We start from the raw sequence: 23105 nt of genomic DNA, 5'->3' as shown, positions 1-23105 counted from the left end.
CTTAGTCAAGAACACTATGAAGAACTTTTGAGTAGTAACTTCAGCTTACCCTTAGGGTTTGCATGTACGCTGTTAGTTTTTTTTTTCTTCTGTTGTACAAAGGTATTATTTACCTTGTGCAGTTTCAGCTCCACCCAGGCGCAAGCAGCTCTTAGTCACGCTTAAGTTCAGCAGCCACTCTAAGCTAGCCTGAGGAGATAAAGTCCACACTTGATATAGTTCTTTACATTCCTGCATGTCACACAGGCACATTCACTTTCAAAATGCAGAATAGTTTGGTTTGCATTTTTCTGCCAGTTTTATCTCCATTTAGAACCTGTGGTGGTGGTTTCTTTTTTGCCAAGATAACCCCAGAGACGAACTTTTTTTTTTTTTTGACCCCTGGCACACCCCAGGAGGACTTTTGCAATCTTTTTGCCCAACCACCCAATGCTGAATTTTACTTCGATCTGACTGTACTTTACTTCTTGAAACAACTAATTTCATTCTGCAGTTTAAAAAGCAAATCCAGTAAGAAACTCAGAATCACAACTGTAGGCTCTTTCGTAGTTATCCTAGTGTTAAAAAAGATGCAAATTTAGATGAGAACCGTGTGTACCAGGGGGCTGTGATATCATTTTGAAAGTAAACGAGCACACAGTGAACAATGCAGTGCTGCCACTAATATTCAATACCTACTGCACAATACTTCAAATTACAGTTTAGTTTCTTCGCTACCAGGATCCTAGCGACATAGGCTGGAAGCATTCCAGTGCTTCTCGACTGTGATTGAGTTGGCTATGAGAGTCCATCAAAGGGTCTGCAGGATCCCATTTAGTTTTAGCAACTGTGGCTGGTGTCCAGGAATGTGTTCATGCGATCTGAAAGTAAGCCTCTGGCTTAGGACAGCTGGGGGGAACCAATTTGGTCTTAGGAGGGTCCCTGCAGAGTGTTTGAGTCGCAAGGCGGGGCGGGGCAGGCCTGGAGAAGGCTGCATGCTCCCAGGCGCTTCCTTTACCAAGATGGCTTCGACGCCCCGGCCCACAGGGGCGGCCATCTTGGTAAGGGTTGGAGAGGCAGGATGAGGGAGGCCGCTGCTGGCCCTGCTGTGAGATTCCAAGGTCATAATAAGGGAGTGACCCGGCGACGACTCGCCCCAAGGATGGCGAGGCGGCGAGCGCTGAAGCGCTGCCTGCAGCTGCTGGCACCCTCGGCGGAGCCGGCGAGGCGGGCGGGGGGTCGGAAGAACCCGGCCACCGGTCGCCGAGGCTCCTCCCGCTACGCGGGAGAGCTTTGCAAGGGGACTCTGTGGCCGGAAGCCGAGGAACAGAGGCGGCGCGCGCGCCCAGCCATCCCCATTGCAAGGTGAGTCCGCGCCCCCGCGCTCTCACCCCGCCTCTCTGGCCGCGCGCCCGCGGCCCGGGATCCCGAGTGCCCCGCAGCTCCGTGGTTTCTCTGGGACCTCGCGGGAGGCGGTTTTCTCCCGCCTGCTGTGTGGCCTCTCTGCTGCCTCATCCAGGGTCTCTGGGCAGAGCAGTCCACACTCCCGAGCCTGGGGTGGTTTGGGATTCTTCGGCGAAGTGGAGCGGTCTGAGTGGGTTTCCCGGTCCCCGAGCCCTCCCTCATCCCGGAGATGCCGCACTTGTGAGCGACAGGGCTTCATTTGAGTTTTCGCACCTCGCGAGTTGCGGAGCCTGCATCTCAGAAGCTGCCTGGGTGAAGAGCCACAGCATTTTTTTTTTTTCTCTTTGGGAGAGTAGCTGTCTGGGATTTGATTGAGATTCCGTCTTCCCTGCAAATTACCAGGTTCCATCTTCACTGATAGGAATACATGTGGGTTTATCTTCTTTCGGTTGTATGTAAATGAATGGGTCGACAACTTCCTCCTAGCAACTTATTGTTGCTTCATCTAGAGTATTTATCTTCTAAAAATCCATTCCAACAGGTTTCTCCCCTTTTATTTTGGAATAAGTGTACTTATTTAACTATGGAATGGAAATGAAGAGCAAAAAAAAAAAAGGGGGGGCTAGCTGGGGAGCGGTGGTGGAAGGCTGTGCTTTCTTGAGTTTTCTGTTCTGTGGTTGCTTGCTTCTTATAAATTGGGTATTATTGCGGGCTTTTCAGAACACGTATTCAGGTAGGTTTTTGTTTTTTTTTGTTGTTGTTGTTTGTTTTTTGCTTTTTTTTTTTCCAAGCTAGAACTCGATATGGTCCTGGTAGTTGAGGTAGATACTCTTCCATGGGTTCCGGGATCACATGCATCATTATACCTCAGTTAAACCTGGAAAATATTAAGGGAGTGAGTAAAGTTTATCGACCTTTTAAAAAGTCATTTCGTTCTTGTCTTTGCCTTTAGTGTACGTTGTTATATATACATGTTATAATATGAATGACTCACCTGGTTGGCTTTGGCTTAGCATAAAATGTTTGCTACTTGATAATTCTGATTAATTTGTCAAGGAAGTCATTCCTGAGATGCAATTCTTCAAATTGAGAAATAATTTCCATGTTTGTTAAAAAATGGAAATCTCTAACATTTCCATTTCTATTTTCAGTTACATTGGTTATGAATTAGCCGCAGACATGGACTTCGTTTAGAAAGAAGTTATGTAATCTTTAAAAAGAAAAGATTACCTATATCCCACAATAGTGTGATTTTTGTTGCAAGAAAATACTAGGTCTGTTAAAGAAGAAATTTAGGGTAAAAGTACTTATTTAAAATAATAATTTAAGAGAGAGATTGAGGGGTTACAATTTTTTAAGTCAATTGAAAATATAGTCAGGATTTTCAGAGATTTTATTTTGTTAACGTTCTGCAGGCTTTCCTGCTACAAGAATTATAGTAAGTCTCCAAGAGACAAAAATACTTAGTGTGTTTCTCATACCCTTATTTTCACTCATAATTCCAAATTATATTTTAGAAATTCTATATTGCAAAATTCTAATTTTAAAATTAGTCCAGTTATAACTATATTAAGAACATTTTAGCATAAGCATTCCATCGCACGATTTTGGTTATGCTTTAGTTGATACAATCATCCTTGTGTTTGTTTGAAAGGGGTATTATGTTACTTTGAGTGTTGGTGAGTTTGGAAAACTGAGGGGATTTTTATGAACATTTAGTCTGTGTTTGGAAAAGCAGCAGTATTTGCCTTTAATTTTGTAGTTTTATTCTGCTTTTTCTTAGTAGTGATGGATAGCTGTGGATATAGTGAGTTTTTCCATTGCTTTCTACGCTTTCTAAATAAGAGTATAGCTATAGCTGGAGGACCGTTAATCTGGGCTTTTTAGGTTGAAATGCATACACATAAGTGTTTTCATTGAAGTATTATTAGGGAAATGAACTGTGTGTATAATTAATCTTTAAAGAGCACTTTTATTCTGGAGGCCTGTGAGGGCATGCATAAAACTGTCATTAAAATATCACTCGTGATTTCTAGCATAAGGTTCAAGTAATATATCATTTGAACGCCTAAACTACTGAAGAATTCTGTCTACAATTTATAGTGCTTTGCTTGATTTGCCTTTTGAATTTATTAACCATTTATTGTGTATTTAAGTATTTTACAGACTTTGGAGACAGATTACATATGAACTCATATATCCCCAGGGGCAGTTTTCTGTTAGAGATACAGTCTTCTGCCACCTCAGCTGGTTAAAAAATGTATTATAACTTTATCATTTACAAAGCTCTTTCAAGTATTTTAAATATATGTATATATCGAGAGAGTTTGATTTTATAGACATAAAATATGAAATTATTAGCCTTGTTCCACAGATGAGGAAAATAGGACGCTGAGAGCCTGGGAGAGTCTGGTGATTTGGCCAAGGTCCCTTAGCTTAGCAGCCCCAGGCTTCAGCAGAATATATACACTGCAGACTCATGTTACACCGGGGTTCCAATGAAGCGAAAGTGGAGGAGTGTGGATCAGCAAGCGTTGGTCAGCAACATACTCATAGATTGCAACCCTGCCTTTGGGTATCAGGTCGTGAATGGTCAGTGCTGTTGGCTATGGAGGCACAGGTCTGGCATATAGATGGATCAGCATAATTCAAAATCTTGATTGAAAAACAACTCAGTTTGTACCTGCTACCTGGAACAATCCATTTTTCCTCTTGAAGGCGCAGACTCTTGTGTTTTATCTAATTTGGGCACCTTCCCAGATTGAGGGACAGTAATATATTGATTGAACAATAAATAATGAATGCCTGTAGACTTATGTGTGATTTTGTAATCTCTCTCAGTTACAAGAATGAATAAAGAAACACCAAGCTTTCTCATTGTTACTAGCACTCTTAAACTGGTCACATCTTTTTTTTTTTTTTTTGAGACGGAGTCTCGCTCTGTCACCCAAGCTGGAGTGTGGCGGGGCAATCTCAGCTCACTGCCACCTCTGCCTCCTGTGTTCAAGCGATTCTCATGCCTCATCCTCCTAAGTAGTTGGGATTACAGGCGTGTGCCACCATGCCCAGCTAAAACTTGTCACATCTTAATAGGACACTCCGATGACAGCAGTCATTTGTTTTGAAAGTTATTTTCTGTATTTTGAAGGTCCTTCGATTACAAAGATGTTCCCTATTCAAGTTACTGTGTTTGTTCCTTTGGTTTGTTTAGAGAGCTCATGAAAAGCTCTGTAAACTAAGCTGTCTGTATATTCTGAACATATGTGTGTGTGTGTGTGTGTGTTTTCCAGAATGTTGTGGTGCTTTATGGTTAAAGTAGCCAATGAAAACTTAAAGAGTTTCTGGACTCAAATTCTTTTTTTTTTAAACTTGAAGCCAAACTAAGTAAAATACCCCATATAAAGTAAAATGTGTCATTTATCTTCCTATGCTGATTGTATGCTCTTTCGGTTCCAAGTGTTTTTAAGCATAATTAAGGTGACAGCATGGCCGATAGATAGTCCGGGTTCCATCATCAGCCAGAGCTAGATCCTTGGAATGTCATGTAACTCTGTGGCCTGACTTGCTTTACCTCTTAGGTAAAAGGGTCACACAAGTGATGACTTCTGTCATGGAATATTCAAGTTGGAAGGGACCTTAGAGGGAATGTACCTGGTTCAATCTCTTTAATGTGCAGATTTTTAATTTCTGCCTTCATAGGAGTTTAGCCTGTCATGATTACCTCAAAATTGAAACATTAAAATTAGGCTTTTCCACCATTTCACAGGTATGAGATACTTCACAATTCTTGCCTGAAAGTTGATTCCTTTCTCAATCTTTCCTCATATAGTGTCTCACTTTTGTATGTAGACTAAATGCCCATTGTATGTAAATGTACATGTGCTGTTTGGAGCCTGTTTTTTAGCTGGGTGAACGGTAATACTGGTGTACATATCGAATTCATCAGAATGAAGAATTTGATCTAATAAACATTTTTGGTATTCTTAGCAACACTGTCTTAGTTAAGCCTGATTATGTAGAGCATTATAATTTTTTTTCTTTTGCTTAGCCACCCGAATACCTTTACATCTTACTTTATAATCTTCATCTTCAATTTAGTTTAAACTGCCCACATATTTATAAATTTTGTTGAAGATATGACTATGCATTTATATGGTCACCTGAGGCATAGGATGATCAGCCCTCCAGGTTTTTCCAGAACCGAGGGAGTTCCCAAGATGTAGGAAGGTTTTTTTTTTTTTTGAGACAGAGTCTCACTCTGTCGCCCAGGCTGGAGTGTGGTGGCGCAAGCTCAGCCTACTGCAACCTCCACCTTCAGGTTCAAGCAATTCTTGTGCCTCAGCCTCCTAAGTAGCTGGGACTACAGGTGTGCATTACCACGCCTGGCTAATTTTTGTATTTTTAGTAGAGACAGGGTGTTGCCATGTTGGCCAAGCTGGTCTCGAACTCCTGGCCTCAAATATCTGCCCACTTCAGCCTCTGAAAGTGCTGGGATTACGGGTGTGAGCCACCACACCTGGCCTAAGATGCAGGACTTTAAGTGTTAACACCGGGAAGTCCTCAGGCAAACCAGATATGTTGGTCCTCCTACCTGACAGTGTCTCTTTATGGGACTTGACTAGCCGTTCTCCCCAGCTTGAAAGATAACATATTAGATGGTTTTATGCTGGATAAACTCAGACACCTTTTGAAAGCAAGGGAAATGTCTTCAAGGTACCGTGTGTATTTTCTGTTTATGTGACTAAAATATGGGACCAATTATTTGTTGATGGTTCTTTTCAATGTAACTGTAAATTAGAAAAATTGAGCAATAAAAGTTACAGCATTTGAAACCTTCTTCATGTAAAATTAAAGGGGCAATTATATTTATAAGAGAACTAGTATTTACTGAGCATCTCCCAAGTACCTTTTTTTTTTTTTTAGGAGACGGAGGCTCGCTCTGTCACCCAGGCTGGAGTGCAGTGGCGTGATCTTGGCTCACTGCAAGCTCTGCCTCCAGGGTTCACGCCATTCTCCTGCCTCAGCCTCCCTAGTAGCTGGGACTACAGGCGCCCGCCATCACGCCCGACTAATTTTTTTTTGTATTTTTAGTGGAGACGGGGTTTCACCGTGTTAGCTAAGATGGTCTCGATCTCCTGACCTTGTGATCCGCCCGCCTCGGCCTCCCAAAGTGCTGGGATTACAGACGTGAGCCACTGCGCCCAGCCCCAAGTACCTTTTAGTTTGAAAAAGGAGATAAAATTTTGTTGAAAGCCAAAAAAACAAAACAAAACAAAAGGCGAGCGTTGTCAGTGAGACTGTAACTGTTTGCTAAATGCTACTAACTTTAGAACCTAGGTATCTACTCAAGATGAATTTATTGAATTTTCCTCGTAGATTCAACATGATTAGTGGAAAGAGCATGGGCTTTGGCATCTGGTCAACTTGGGTTTCATCCCTAGATCAAACTGTTACCAACTTTATTGCTTTGTGCAAGCTATTAAACTCCGTGAGCCTCTTTTACATCACCTATAGCATGAGGATAATAATGATCTAAAGTGCTTGGTACATAGTAAGTGCTTAGTAAATGATAAATGGACCAGGTGCCGTGGCTCACGTCTGTAATCCCAGCACTTTAGGAGGTCAAGGCAGGAGGATTGCTTGAGTTCAAGGCTACAGTGTGTTGATCAAGGCACCCACATATGGATTAGGAAAGCTGTATTTTGGGCATGTGTTACCATTAGTGTTTTTATAGCTCCCCTAAACCTAAACCTTCCAGTTATGGTAATCATATCAGTTAGGATTAGTTTGCTGTGATTTGAAAGATTGCTCAAATATGTTTTTCCTACACATGAAAGAAATCCAAAGTTGGACAGTTCAGGCTTGGTATGGTGGGCCCTGAAGTCCTTCTAGCTCTCTTCAACGCCATTCTTAGGATGTGGCACCCTCCTGGCTCAAGATGGCTCCAGGTAGCCAGATGCAGGACAAATCAAGAAGAATGCCTCTCTCCCTTAAGGAGACTTATGGAAGCACCATAAAAGGCTTGTATCACATTGTTCAAAGTACTACCAACCTGGCCATCCCTAGCTAGAAGGCTGGGAAATGTCATCATTTAGGTGGTGCATAGTTAGCCTAAGTAAAACGGGTTCTGTTACTGAGAAAAAAAGGAAGAGAATTTTTTTTTTTTTAAACACATGACAGATTAAAGAAGACTAGATTTTATGGTAGGCATCTTTTCGTCTTTACCACTGTGCTACCACTTTAGCACTATAGAATTTTAACTACTCATTTATTCCCCAAGACTTTTCCATTTTTATTTATTTTATGTTTGTTTGTATATTTATTTATTTATTCTTAGACAAGCTTTTGCTCTGTCACCCAGGCTGGAGTGCAGTAGCTTGGTCATGGCTCACTACAGTCTTGACTTCCTGGGCTCAAGAAATCCTCCTACCTCATCCCACCACACCTAGCTAATTTTTGTGTTTTTTCTGTTTTTTTTTTTTTTTTTTTTTTTTTTTTTAAGACGGAGTCTCCCTCTGTTACCCAGGCTGGAGTGCAGTGGCACCATCTTCACTCACTGAAAGCTCTGCCTCCTGGATTCAAGCCATTCTCCTGCCTCAGCCTCCCAAGTAGGTGGGATTACAGGTGCCCGCCACCATGTCCGGCTAATTTTTTTTGTATTTTTAGTAGACACAGGTTTCATGGTGTTAGCCAGGATGGTCTTGATCTCCTGACCTCGTGATCCACCCACCTCGGCCTCCTAAAGTGCTGGGATTACAGGCGTGAGCCACTGCACCCGGCCTTTCTGTTTTTTTTTTTTTTTGTAGGAACAGAGTCTTACTGTGTTGCCCAGGGTGGTCTTGAACTCCTGGGCTCAAGTGATCTACCTGCCTTGGCCTCCCAATGTGTAGGGATTAGAGGTGTGAGCCCCTGTACCTGGCCAGTTTTAATTTTTGTTAGCAGAGTTGGTGGGGATCCCCACTGTTGATTTTTGTCTCTCTGTCTTCTGGTCACTTTTGCTTCTATTATTTGACTTCTAGCAGGAGATCTTTTAAAAAAACAATTAACTATATCCCAATGAAGAGTGATTAGGAGTTTAAGCTCTGGTTTTTTCATTTATTTATTCCATAAATATTGTGCACTCATTGTGTACAGGCTGCTTTGTGTTATTATAGACAATGTGAATCATTACTGATTACATTTTCCCTTTTATTGACTTGGCTTCCTGGGGGCACAGAGTCAAATTTGTGACTCAGTTGGCTTGAGTACAAGCCTTGCCCTATCAAACTTTCTTTTTCTTTGTTGCCCAGGCTGCAGTGCAGTGGCGTGATCTTGGTTCACTGCAACCTCTGCCTCCCTGGTTCAAGTGATTCTCCCATTTCAGCCTCTCGAGTAGCTGGGATTGCAGCCGCCTGCCACTATGCCCGGCTAATTTTTGTATTTTTAGTAGAGATGGGGTTTCACCATGTTGGCCAGTCTGATCTCGAACTCCTGACCTCAAATGATACACCCGCCTCGGCCTCCCAAAATGCTGGGATTACAGGTGTGAGCCACCATGCCTGGTCCCTGTTAAACTTTCTACCTAGCAACGTAGTTAGTCTTCCCATCCCACTGTATAACAGTTTCAGGATGATGCTGCCTCTCTAACTTGGAGTGCTGAACAGGAAGTAAGAGTGGGATTTAAAGCAGTGGTTCTCAACCCTGCCTGTATATTAGAAACACCCACAGAACTTTGAAAAATTACCTAGAGAAACTGCCCCACCTGACATTTTGATTCAGTAGCCTCAGGTGTAGTTTAAAAAGCTCCACAGGGGAGCTCTTTGCTTTCGCTGCTGTGGCCGCAGCCATGAGTATACTCAGGCTTCAGAAGAGGCTCACCTCTAGTGTCCTCCGCTGTGGCAAGAAGAAGGTCTGGTTAGACCCCAATGAGACCAATGAAATTGCCAATGCCAACTCCCGTCAGAGGATCGGAAGCTGATCAAAGATGGGCTGATCATCCGCAAGCCCGTGATGGTCATTCCCAGGCTCCATGCCGGAAAAACACCTTGTCCCGCCGGAAGTGCAGGCATATGGGCATAGGTAAGCAGAAGGGTACAGCCAGTGCCCGAATGCCAGAGGAGGTCACGTGGATGAGGAGAATGAGGATTCTGCGCCGGCTGCTCAGAAGATACCGTGAATCTAAGAAGATTGCTCGCCACTTGTATCACAGCCTGTACCTGAGGGTGAAGGGGAATGTGTTCAAAAACAAGCGGATTCTCATGGAACACATCCACAAGCTGAAGGCAGACAAGGCCTGTGAGAAGCTCCTGGCTGACCAGGCTGAGGCCCACAGGTCTAAGACCAAGGAAGCACGCAAGCGCTGTGAAGAGCACCTACACACCAAGAAGGAGGAGATCATCAAGACTTTGTCCAAGGAAGAAGAAACCAAGAAATAAAAGCCACCCCCCTTGTCTGTACATACTGGCCTCTGTGATTGCATAGATCAGCCATTAAAATAAAACAAGCCTTTATGTGCTTGCAAAAGAACAACAAAATCAAAAACAACAACAAAAAAAACACAGGTAATTCTGATGTACATTTGAGGTTTAGGGGCTTGTAACCGTGTGGACTGGAAATGATCTAGGGAGGATTTACATTTTGTTCCTTATCTGTCACATACTGGAGATCAAATCCTTTCTTGAAAACCTGTTTTGACCATGGAAAAAGCAGATGGGGGAAACAATATGATAGTCGAGTCATTTGGGTAAGAGAGGCAAGAATACTGAAATGCTTTAGGGGAAACTTAGTTACTCGTGATTTAGGTAGAACTGGCCTTGCTTACCTATTTTGCCGGCTCCTATTGTGGGAAATTTTTCCTTTGAGCAAAAGAATCTGTTTAACTGGGGCTTCAAGCTCTGGGAAAAGTGCTGAGTCTGCATGTGGCCACTGTTAGTATCACGAGTTTTCAGCTTCTGCTCCTGGGGCCAGTGAAGGGAGATAAAGGGAAGTCAGGTTGACTATTATTTTTAGAACCAGGAGACTATCAGTGAGTCTTCTGAGCTAATGAGAGCCTTCTGGCGATTCCAGGAGGGTTAGTTAGGCCACGAGGAACTATGAGGTCGGGTAGGAATCCTGTTTTGTGTTAAGAGTTCTGTGAATTCCAAGATCAGGCCTTCTGTTACTCAAATAGAAAAAAACACATTCCAGAGTTTATTCTGTTTCAGTTTATTCATGCCATTTCCCTCAGCTCCCTTATCTCATTAGTGTAGAAATGCAAAAATGGTATGCTTTTTTGTATATTAATGTATATCCTACTATCTATTTAAAACAGTGTTTACAGCATAGTAAAACAGTGGCTTAGTTATTGAGGGCTTACTATGTACTGTGTGCCAGAGACTGGGCTAAGAATTATGAAACTGAGGCTTAGTATGATAAGGGGCAAAGTTGGGAAGCATTTATTTTAAGATGTTTTTAATTTATTTTGCTTCGTTTTCTGGTAATGTGCTTTTTCCTGATAACCCATTCAAGTATATTTTAATTATATTCATTTTTAATACAGTTTTATAATTTGCTACATACTTTCTGCTATTCTTAAACAGAGGCTACTGAATTGAACTCAGGGATCTTAAAGTCCCTTTGAACCTCAAGATTCTATTAACCTTTTGGGGATGTCTCTAGCCTCACTCTGACCCTGTTATTTACGGTGTACTCCTTGTTTCCCTGTAAAAGTCTCACTGTTCGTTTATTTTTTGTCATTTACCTTTTTCTCACAGAGGATGGACCATGCATGACATTGCGGGCAGAATAACATGTCTGCCCTTTGCCAAATTCATTTGTAAGTGAATCAGGGGTTCAAGTAACCTCTCTAGTGACTTTGTTTCTTTCCATCACCCTCTCTGTTGCCATCAGGGCCCTTTAACTTGTTGGCTGAATTCAGAAAGTTCTGAGCTTTTCAGCGTCTCTGACCTGCTGGATCACAGGACTGTTGCTGTCAGTGTGAACGGCTCAGCCTAAGGAAAAGTATTCACCATCTTGAGAATTTGGCCAGTGTGTTTTGGAAATGCCTTATTCTGAAGTCTATACTATTTTCATTAAACAGAGCTGACACTTCTGTAAATGTGATACTGAGCCAAAAATCTGTATGGTTTGTGATTTTTTTTCCCTAATGGATTTTGACTCCCTGGAGGTCAGGGCTTGATATTCTCCACGGCAAACTGGAGAGCTAGGATTTAGATAAGGTAGACGTTCTAACAATGTTTCTTAAACATGACTTTTAAAATGCTTTAAGTAGAAGCCCTTACAAGTAATATCTGGAATCTTTTTAAGTTTGAAAATGGCTATTTGTATCAGATTTATATGTCCCGGCTCTTAATAACCTCCTAGTCTACCTGATAAACCTGTGAAATTGCACTTTCTTCCAGTAGATAACTTTGCTGTTCTCAGGTGAAATACTTTGCTTATCCCTTGCCAGTCCAGCCTAGGGAAGGTGGCTGGACCTGAGCTGGGAATTTTATTTGAGGGAGTGGAAATAGGAGGGGTTGGCCAAGGCTGAGTTAGAGGGCACAGCTCTTTAGTGGCCTGAGCTGGCTCTTTGGTGCAGCCGAAGATTGTTAGAATTTTAGAGTGGAAATAGGAGGGGTTGGCCAAGGCTGAGTTAGAGGGCACAGCTCTTTAGTGGCCTGAGCTGGCTCTTTGGTGCAGCCGAAGATTGTTAGAATTTTAGAGGTGGCGAGACTTTAGAGGTACAGCCCAGTTCTCTTATTTTACAGATGAATGAAAGAGAGTCCAATGATGTTAAGTGACTTTTTAAAGGCTGCAGAAGGCTGGGTGTGGTGGCTCACGCCTGTAATCCCAGCACTTTGGGATGCTGAGGTGGGTGGATCACCTGAGGTTGGGAGTTCAAGACCCGCCTGGCCAACATGATGAAACCCTGTCTCTACTAAAAATACAAAAAATTGGCTGGGTGTGGTGGCGTGCACCTGTAATCCCAGCTACTCAGAAGGCTGAGGCAGGAGAATCGTTTGAACCCAGGAGGTGGAGGTTGCAGTGAGCTGAGGTCGCGCCACTGCGCTCCAGCCTGGGCAACAAAAGCAAAACTCGGACTCAGAAAAAAAAAAAGGCTATAGTATTCAGTAGGGTCAAAGTTGGAACTGGACTGAAGTCAGAAAGAAGTGAAAAGTGTGCTTTTTTCCCCTCTTTCTCTGTCCTATCCAGGAGCTATGAAGACATGTTTCTCCTTTGCGTTTCTTTACAGGTTATGCTTTAAATTGGAAGTTTTTCTTTTTGTATACTTAATTATGAGATGGAGACAGTAGAGAGAAGGTAGTCCCATTTTGGAAGCATTTTTTTTTGTTAAAATCTTGGCTCAGGAACAGTAAATGAACATTTTAAGATCATCTACCTGCCTGGCCAACATGGTGAAACCCCATCTCTACTAAAAATACAACAATTAACCAGGCGTAGTGACACATGCCTGTAATCCCAGCCACTCGGGAGGCTGAGGTATGAGAATCAGTTGAACCTGCGAGATAGAGGTTGCGGTGACCTGAGATCGCACCATTGCACTCCAGCCTGGGTAACAGAACGAGACTGCATCTCAAAAAAAAAAGGAAAGATCATCTGACATATTTAGGATGCATTTTCAAGTTCCATAGGCATCAACTTACTGTTCCTCCTGCCTTGTCCTCCCCCAACCTTTTCTTTTTTCTTTTCTTTTTTCTTTTTCTTTCTTTTTTTTGAGACAGGGTCTTGCTCTGTCGCCCAGACTGGAGTGCAGTGGCTCAATTACAGTTCACTGCGGCCTTGACCTCTTGGGCTCAAGCAGTCCTCCCAGCTCAGCCTCCTGAGTAGCTGGGACTACAGGTACGCACCACCACACCTGGCCTGACCTTTTCAATTAAATACTTCTGTATATCATTTAGGTATAATTGATTATACCGGAAATGAACCTGCACTTTGTGCTTGGTATTATTTTTTAAGGTATTAAAGAGATGATACCTATGTTATTTCAATAAATATTTTATGCATGTTTTCCAAATTTGCCATAACATGACATTTTAATTTGATCACCCTAAGGATTCCAGTCGTAAAAGGTATTTGTAAATGGGCTTTGTTCTTAAGCCAGTTGTTTCTCTTGTTTTATTGTTTTTGATTCTAATGAAAGCTTTGCTTTCTTACATATGGGGAAACCTCTTATTATAGAGAAAGCTTCTAGAGTGTTTTTATATTTTGGTGACTTAAAGTCTGTTAATAGACTGTATCCCAAAGATTCAGATTGCAGTTTGCATTCTTTCCTCTCAAAACTATTTATTTGGGGCCAGACGCAGTGGCTCACGCCTATAATCTCAGCACTTTGGGAGGCCAACGTGGGCAGATCACGAGGTCAGGAGTAAGGTCAGGAGTTCGAGACCAGCCTGGGCAACATGGTGAAACTCCGTCTCTACTAAAAATACAAAAATTAGACGGGCATAGTGGCGGGCGACTGTAATCCCAGCTACTTGGGAGGCTGAGGCAGGAGAATCACCTGAACCTAGGAGGTGGAGGTTGCAGTGAGCCGAGATTGTGCCACTGCACTCCGGCCTGGACAATAAGAGCAAAACTCCGTCTCAAAAAAAAACAAAAAAGAAAAAACCAAACAAACTATTTATTTGGACTCTTAAATGCTTTTGGTTGGTTGGCATTTCTTTGTGAATTATTTGTCAAAATAATTTTTTGTCTGTAATTGGATGAAGGCTTTGCGACCAATTTAAAGTTTTTTTTAACAAAAGAAAATACATGTTTTTTTAAAGGATAACAAAACTTACATACTTTTATAGACTTGTTACATAAAATTAAGGAAAGAAAAATGAAAACAATTGAGCAACTTAGGTTTTTAAAGCTATATGGAATTCTAGAATGTTTTATCCTTCACCTGAAAAACAACTCAATTAGATCAAAAAGTCCTATTTATCATATATGCTTTACTCTTCAATTTGCATTTGTGTGTGTGTGTGTGTGTGTGTGTGTAAGACAGAGTCTTACTCTGTCGCCCAGGTTGGATGGCAGTGGTGCGATCTTGGCTCACTGCAACCTCTACCTCCTGGGTTCAAGTGATTCTCCTGCCTCAGCCTCCCAAGTAGCTGGGACTACAGGTTTGGGCTGCCATGCCCAGATAATTTCTTTTTGTATTTTTTTTTTTTTTTTTTTTTTAGTAGAGACAGGGTTTCACCATGTTAGCCAGGCTGTTCTTGAACTCCTGAGCTCAGGCAATCCCCCCACTTTGTCCTCCCAAAGTGTTAGGATTACAGGTATGAGCTACTGCTCCCAGCCTCAACAATTTGCTTTTTTTTTTTTTTTTTTTGAGGTGGGGTCTCGCTCTGTCACCTAGTCTGGAGTGCAATGGTGTGATCTCAGCGCACTGCAACCTCTGCCTCCTGGGTTCAGGTGATTCTCCTGCCTGAGCCTCTGAGTAGCTGGGATTACAGGCACGCACCACCACTCCTGGCTAATTTTTTTTTTTTTTTTTTTTTTTTGTATTTTTAGTAGAGGGTTTCGCCATGTTGGCCAGGCTGGTCTCGAATTCTTGACCTTGGCCTCCCAAAGTGTTGGGATTACAGGTGTGAGCCACTACAACTAGCCAGCAATTTCCATATGTATAGCTCTTCCATATGTATAGTACTAACTCATGGTCTCCTTGAATGACTAACAGTCATTTAAAGAGACGTTTAGGAGTTACTATCTTTACTGAGCAGATGAATAAGCCCAAGTTTAGAGAGGCTGAGTTACTCCCTGCAAGCTAACATCTCTAGTTAATAGTAGAACTGGAGTCCAGTTTTTCTGACTCCTCACTAGTGTTCTTTCTATTCTTGTGAAGGTAAATTGTTTGGTGAGATATATAGATTTATATGTACATATATCCAAATGTATATTATGCATGTACATTCTATTTTTGATGCAATAATTGTTATTAAATGTCATACTCTCAGGTACTGTATATTAAACTTCTGTTTGCTTTGTTTTCTTTTAGCTTCTTAGCAAAACTGGTTGTTAGCAAAACTGGTGGTTTTGCTAAGTCAATAAAGTGTGGTAAGAATGAAGTTCAGTGATAACAGTGCAGTACTTTTTTGATTGATGAATGTTGTGTACATACCTCCCACAGAACATTCTCCCTCTTATTATCCAGTGTACTCCTGTGCTTGGACGTATCTGCCCTCCCACTGGTCCCCTAAATGTCTTTGGGAGTAATACCAGTATTGCCTGGAATCTTTTTGAATGCGAAGGATGTGAACTGTTCAGTTTTACCCCCACTGAAGCCCTTTGCAGACGTTTCAGTGAATTGATGTAGTTTCTTTAGCCATGTTATCTAGCATTGTATCAAAAGGGCCCTTTCTCTTCAATAAGGATAAGGAGAGCAAATACAGAATTGTAAGTTTAATGTTATTTAGTCAGAGATATCTGAAAATACAGTTCTGAATACTTTCCAGATTTAACGTCAGCATCTTTGTTGTTATGTAATGGACAGGAACTCAATTAGTATTTATTAAATGTCTACTCTGGGAATGATGATTTACCACTTCATAATTGTTGGAATTGTTGTTGTCCAGTATGTTGAAATCCCAAACATATGTTGTACTACTCTGATTTTTTCTTTAACTTTTTACATGATAAAGCAATGCATTCAATTCTAGGCAGTTGGCAAATCTTAAATGTAGAAAAAACAAAGCATGAAACATTTGCTTTTGAAATAGAAAATTCTTATTTTTTGAAAGCATTTTACCCATGTGTGCAGTTATTGAGAGAAAATATTTGTACTTGGCTGACTTGTCTTCACCAAATGTCACAGCTCAGACCTCTCTTTGGTTGGAGACATAGGGATAAGTCCTTCTGCTATTATAGGCAATTAATCTTTAAAAAATGTAGAGAATGTCCTTGATAATTACTAGATGGAATTTATGTTGTCCTTTTTGTAATAAGTTGTTCTTTAAAAAAGAACTTTTATTTTTCATATTTATTTATTTATTTATTTATTTATTTATTTATTTATTTATTTATTTTGAGACAGAGTCTCTGTCGCTCAGGCTGGAATCTTGGCTCACTGCAACCTCTGCCTCCTGGGTTCAAGCGATTCTCCTGCCTCAGCCTCCTGAATAGCTGGGACTACAGGCACGCACCACCATGCCTAGCTAATTTTTGTATTTTTAGTAGAGATGGGGTTTCACCATGTTGGCCAGGCTGGTCTTGAACTCCCGACCTGAGGTGATCCACCTGCCTCGGCCTCCCAAAGTGCTGGGATTACAGGCATGAGCCACTGTGCCTGGCTAGAACATTTGTATTTAAATTTATCACTTGTCACAGGGATTTGTTACCTTTAAATTTGCTTCTGGATTCTAGTTTTCTAGAACAAATTTAGCTATTTGGTATGTTTGTAACTAGCTGTTGTTCACAGAGGGAAAGAGGATGAGCAAATTAATTATGCTTCTGATTATATTTAATTACCAAGAGCAATGTTTTCACTCCTGTCCCAACATATTTATTTTCAAACACAAGATGCTATATTTCATCCATTTTGAGATAGACATTTTATTCACATTTTAACACCACTGATATCAGTATGTGTCATGTATAACGTGTGACCTAACTATAATTGATAACATTTTTACTTCCTTAGTGGCAGGGTGCCTGACAATTTGTGGTATTTTTATTTATTTATTATTTGTTTAGATTGCTCTTTCAGATTCAGGGTATCTTTAATTGAATCAAAATCAGTACAATGGAAAGATCTTTATCAAGTTTTAAAGCACTTTTTGAAACACGGGTTGTTTACAATTTATGTGTACTCATGTACACATCTACTTTCAGTTGGTGTTGGCCTGAAATCAAGGGTGGATTATTTTCATTTACTTCGTCAATTTTGGAAACAGTTACATAACAAGAAATAGTTGGAAATTTGCCACATTTAATTAGAGAAACTCCAGCTAGATGTTAAGGGATTTGTCAAGCTTGAAGAGCTCAAACCTAGTTAATTTTAACAGGACCATAGAGACAACCTACTCTTCCTCATTCCTAGTTTTTCTGTCATTTTGTCTGTGGTGTTTGAGGATGACTGTTGCGGGATTGTTGCTGTGTCCTCTACTGAGTGCCCAGAAGACACTGGGGATGAGGAGCATTCTTGTGTGACCCGCTCTTGGGCCGAGGCTCCTTTGTCACTGGGGCACTTGTTGGCAGAGCTTGTCATTTTGCACATTCACCAAATGGGCTTCGAATATTTTTCCTCCAGAAAAACCAGTCCACAGATTTTCAAGGCTCAGGTTTTATGTGCTTCTGCCCCTTCTTGCCCTTTCAACGGTGCATTGTGTGAAATGGTGCTTCATAGTTTCATCATTTTGTATTGCTTTAACATCTGTTGTGGATGGCAATACATAATCCTGTGACTATCCATTTCCCCATACCCCAAAGATATTAAAACGTGGCAGTTGGTTGCCCTGACGTGGGTACATGATACATCTGAGGAAATAGTTTCAGGCTGTGTTTATGGAGCAGAGGAGAGTGTGGGTAGGGTTAGAAACACAGACCCTGTGAACCACCTGCTGACCTTTGCCCTCAAAAAACCCTTTGGAGCTTTTTTCGTTTTGTTTGGTTTGTATCAGAATTTTTTTTGTTTTTGTTTTTTAAAGAGCATTCCTGAAAACTGGACTTTGTGTGTGTTAGGGGAGGGGATTTGTTAGGAGAGGATGGCTATTTGGTAATGAGACCTGTTCCCATAGATTGATTGGGGTGAAAGACTGAGTGGATGGGAGGTGAGAAAATGGAGGTCGTGTGAATAGACAACTTTGAAAAAGCTTATTGTTTAGAGACAAGAAAAGATCACTGACCCAATTTTTTCTTCTCTCTTTTTTTCTTTTTTCTGTGTGTGTGTGTGTGTGTGTGTGTGTGTTTTGTTTTTTGTTTTTTGTTTTTCCAGATGGAGTCTCGCTCTGTGGCCTAGGCTGGAGTGCAGTGGCGTGATAACAGCTCACTGCAGCCTCAACTTCCTGGGCTCATGTGATCCTCCCTGTCAGCCTCCTGAGTAGCGGGGACTACAGGCTTGCACCACCACAGTGGGGTGGGTTTTTTTTTGTTTTTTTTTTTTAACCCCCAAAGCAGCCTGAATCCATTTCCTTTGGGTGTCAATGAGGACTTTCTCTTGGGTTCTTGCTTTCCCATGACCTCAAACCCTTCTCAAACTCACTGGGTCACAATCCACCTTGATTAGTGGTGCTGCCATTTTTGACTCTTCCCACTCTCCTCCCGACCAACCAGCCCTACAAAGTCCAAAATTTGTGACTATCCAAATACTCTCAAGTCTTACTGATTCATTTTCTTTATTGTCTCTTGGATTTATTCTGCTTTTTCTCTTCTCATTGCACTGCCTCCTCATCTTTTGACTGGGCTGCTATTCACTATTAAAAAATGGGGATTATAATACCTACCTTGAGGGCTTCTTCTGTTTTCGCTCAATCCATCTCCCAAGCTCCAGTTTTTGGCCACTTCCTTTCTTCTTTATCCTGCTACCGGAGTTGTCTTCCCTAAGTACACTGCTTTTTTTTTTTTTTTAAAGGAGTCTCCGCAACCTCCGCCTCCTGGGTTCAAGCGATTTTCCTGCCTCCAAGCGATTCTCCTGCCTCAGGCTCCCAAGTAGCTATGACTACAGGTGCACGCCACCACGCCCAACTAATTTTTGTATTTTTAGTAGAGACAGGCTTTCAACATGTTGACCAGGCTAGTCTCAAACTCCTGACCTCATGATCTGCTCTCCTTGGCCTCCCAAATTGCTGTGATTACATGCGTGAGCCACTGCACCCAGCCCTTAAGTACACTGCCTTTTAAGTGTGTTCAGTGTTTCCCCATTGCTTGCAGTGTAGCCCATCCTCCTTAGAGGGAGTCCAGGCTCACAATCTAGTCCCATCTTTACTGTCCAATCTTTTAACCCTTTATAGTCTCGACTGTCACAAACCTTCCTTGCTTTTTTTTTTTTTTTCCCCTCGTAACAGAGTCTCACTGTGTCGCCCAGGCTGGAGTGCAGCGGCGTAATCTCGGCTCACTGCAACCTCTGCCTCTAGGGTTCAAGTGATTCTCCTCCCTCAGACCCCCGAGTCGCTGGGATTACAGGCACATGCCACCACACCAGGGTAATTTTTGTATTTTTAGTAGAGACAGGGTTTCATCATGTTGGCCAGGCCAGTCTTGAACTCCTGATCTGAGGTGAGTCATCTGCCTTGGCCTCCCAAAGTGCTGGGATTATAGGCATGAGCCACTGCGCCTGACCCTTCCTTGCTTTTTATGTCCTAGCTACATTAGACCACTAGATGTTGTTCAAAATCCTATTTTGACGTTGTCTTTGTGGTCTTTGAATCAAAGTGTCCTTTTTTCCTTTCTCCCTTATCCCTTGATTGTTTAAAACAATGAGCCAAACATTTATTAACATATTTGGTAGAATTGTGATATATATGTGCGTATATCTACATGTATATGTATATGACAAATATAGGGATCTCATAAGCTGTTTTATCATGACAAGGGGTAGCAAGAGGTCAGCTCTCCCACCTATTGGACATATTATCTGGTTGAGAAGTAACTTAAACTATTTAAACTTGTGCATTTTCATCTGTTAAATGAAGTGAGGTTCAGATGGATGGTCATTGTTTCTGCTCTTTGTAAAGTCCTTGGCCTGAACTCAATTATAACCCAGAAAAAGTGATTCTATGAGAGCTTACTCTCTGAGACCACTTTAAGTTCTAGAATAACTTAAAGAGTTTAGCTATAATCCTAGCACTTTGTGAGTTCGAGGAGGCAAGCAGATTGCTTGAGCCCAGGAGTTCCAGGTCAGCCTGGGCAACACAGTGAAACCCCATCTCTACTAAAAAATAAAAAAATTAGCCAGGCATGGTGGAGCACACCTGTGGTTCCAGCTATTTGGGGGGCTAAGGTGGGAGGATAGCCTGAGCCCGGGGAGGTTGAAGCTGCAATGAGCCGTGATTGAGCCACTGTATTCCAGCCTGGGTGACAGAGTGAGACCCTGTCTCAAAAAAAAAAAAAAAAAGAAAAAAGAGAAAAAACAATTTAGATGTATGGCCAGTTAACAAGATTAGGGAAAAGAAGAATGAGCATTTGTGAGTGCCAAGTACGTTATGTACCTGTGTCATTTGATCCTTTGAAAGAAACCTCCACAGGTAGGTAGATCGTTTACAGGGAGAAAATGGAGGATGAGAAAGAATAAGTTATTTGCCCAAAGTATAAATCTTGTTAGACTCTCTCTTAACTCTTGGACTCTCCCACACACAGTGATGGCTGAGCAACAGCGTGTGCTTTAGCTTTAGTCTCAGCTGGGGTTTCTTTTCTTCACAGTGATTCTTCTCTAGATTACAGACTATTTACTCTAGACAATTTGGAAAAAAAGTTTTGGTTCTGTGTACGTGTTCATCCTAGGGTTTGTGTTTTTTCCCTTTCTCTCTGGGGCAGTATTTCTATTTAAACACCATTGTAGCCATAAAAATAATATTTGGCTTTCAGTTACTGTGCTCATTTCCTTATTTCCACTTATAAAATGTGCTATGTGTGTGCATTGTATTTAACTAATGAAACAGAAAGCAAATGTTTGTTTAACAGAATAAGAAAGAAATGAAATTCATGGCAGATGTGTTATTGACCACTTTTGTGTATCTGGAGTTCTGTATAGTTCAAAATCAGGGATTTTAATGCCTTGAGTTAAGCAGTAGCAGTAGTAGCAGTAGTAGCAGTAAAACAAGGTCAGCAGCAACAGCTAACATTGATTGAGCTGTGATGGTGGGTTTATATGTGTGTTACTATGTTTCCAAGTGCTTTATTTGTATTACAGGTCTTCTCAATAACCCTAGGAGGCAAGTAACCTTCTCTCCATTTTATAGATGAGGAAATCAGGATACAGAGAGGGTGGGAAACTGGCTCAAGGTCGTATAGCTAGGATACATACTCACTGACTTGGCAGTTCTGAATTAATTTAAATGTATTTTATTGATCAGTTAAATACATTATTGAAATGTTTCTCAGTTAATGTGTTATCCCCTTTCTAGGGATTTGGACTGGTTGTACTTTCTGGGGGCATTGGTTACAGAATATCTTCAGTGTAACTATGGCTAGGCCTAGTGGGGTATATATGTGACTTGCTTGAATTACTAAATTCTCTCAAGGAACTGAAGCAGTCCTGACTATGCATTGTTAACAATAATGTTTTTTAAATACATGTATGAAAATATTATAGATTCATGAAGGTACATTAATTTATTCTACAAAACATCATTGAAATGGAAAATTTAATATGCTTACATGCTAACTGGGGAAATACGTTGTTTTGGATTGCAGGAGATAAAGGATTTTTTAAGGGCTTTTTGGCAGTTATGCTAATAGGTAAACTTCTTTCTTTCTTTCTTTCTTTTTTTTTTTTGAGACGGAGTTTTGCTCTTGTTGCCCAGGCTGGAGTGCAATGGCGTGCGTGATCTCAGCTCACCACAACCTCTGCCTCCAGGGTTCAAGCAATTCTCCTGCCTTAGTCTCCTGAGTAGCTGGGATTACAGGCATGTGCCACCATACCTGGCTAATTTTGTATTTTTAGTAGAGATGGGCTTTCTCCACGTTGGTCAGGCTGGTCTCGAACTCCCGACCTGAGGTGATCCGTCTGCCTTGGCTTTCCAAAGTGCTGGGATTACAGGTGTGAGCCACTGCGCCTGGCACATCTTTCTTATTTAGCAAGAAGTAATACTGTATTCTAAAATTGTGCTTTGCAGGAAGAAAGTTTCAGCTAATACAGACATAATATTTTTATGAGTTTGGAGAAATTTTTATTGGCTAACAAATGGTACCTTGTGTTATGTTTGACTACCTTTATGTTCAACTCAGTATTTTTCCCCCTTTTTTTCAGTTCTTCACCAAAGGACATGGATGAAAATGAAAGCAACCAGTCCCTGATGACAAGCAGCCAATATCCTAAAGAAGCAGTAAGAAAACGTCAAAATTCAGCACGGAATTCCAGAGGAAGTGATTCTTCTAGGTTTTCCAGGAAAAGCTTCAAACTAGATTATAGACTAGAAGAAGATGTAACTAAATCCAAGAAAGGAAAAGATGGGAGATTTGTGAATCCGTGGCCAACGTGGAAAAACCTCTCTATTCCAAATGTTCTCAGATGGCTGATAATGGAGAAAGATCACAGCGGTGTTCCAAGTTCTAAAGAGGTGGCGCTTGGCTTTTTTGAATGCTTTATATTTGCTCTTAATATATGACTAATTATTTGAGCCCTTATATATCATAAGGCATAGAATTAGTCTGAGGAGATAAAGTGGACAGGTGTAACCTAGGCCCTAAAGTTCATCATTCAGTAACAGAGTGCATATAGGAATAACCAGACCTGATCTGGTGGCAACTAGAGGTAGGAACAGAGTGCTTTAGAGGTACAGGAAGGAACGTGATGCTGACAGGCAGAGCTGGAGATGTCTTCACAGAGGAGATGAGTATTTCAGCTGGGCCTAGCCAACTAAAAAGTATTTTGACAGTGATTTTCCAGGTAGATGATGGCATGAACAAGGTCATGAAGGTGAGAAAGTGTATTACATGCTCTGGAAGGTAGTAGCCTGGTATGTGTGTGGAATATGGATTATGAGGGTGAAGGCATGGCCTAGAGTGCTTGGCTTTTAACCCTTGGATAAAGCTGCCAACACTGTGAAAGGGAGCTTCAGATGACCTTTCCAGACCTTGAAAAGTTGACTCTGGGTTCCTAG

The 23105-nt window shown here is 41.4% G+C and overlaps 1 protein-coding gene and 1 pseudogene across 4 annotated transcripts in view; both read left to right on the top strand.

Annotated features, from left to right (window-relative positions):
- Positions 1-767: 767 nt before the first annotated feature.
- NAPEPLD (N-acyl phosphatidylethanolamine phospholipase D) overlaps positions 768-23105 on the top strand; it is a 49332-nt gene continuing 26994 nt past the window's right edge. For 2 of the 4 annotated variants that reach the window (XM_025378211.1, XM_025378210.1), the window contains exons 1-2: positions 768-1344; positions 22253-22562. In XM_025378211.1, coding sequence (XP_025233996.1) covers positions 1061-1344; positions 22253-22562 — 594 coding nt within the window. In that variant the 5' untranslated portion in view covers positions 768-1060. Of the gene's footprint in view, positions 1813-22252; positions 22563-23105 lie in introns of all 4 variants that reach the window. The other 2 variants (XM_025378213.1, XM_025378212.1) reach the window with 1 other exon arrangement.
- LOC112620109 lies at positions 9041-9834 on the top strand (annotated as a pseudogene).

The sequence above is a fragment of the Theropithecus gelada genome, chromosome 3 (genome assembly GCF_003255815.1).
Source record: "Theropithecus gelada isolate Dixy chromosome 3, Tgel_1.0, whole genome shotgun sequence".
Taxonomy (NCBI): domain Eukaryota; kingdom Metazoa; phylum Chordata; class Mammalia; order Primates; family Cercopithecidae; genus Theropithecus; species Theropithecus gelada.
This window is presented reverse-complemented; position numbering and strand designations above follow the sequence as displayed.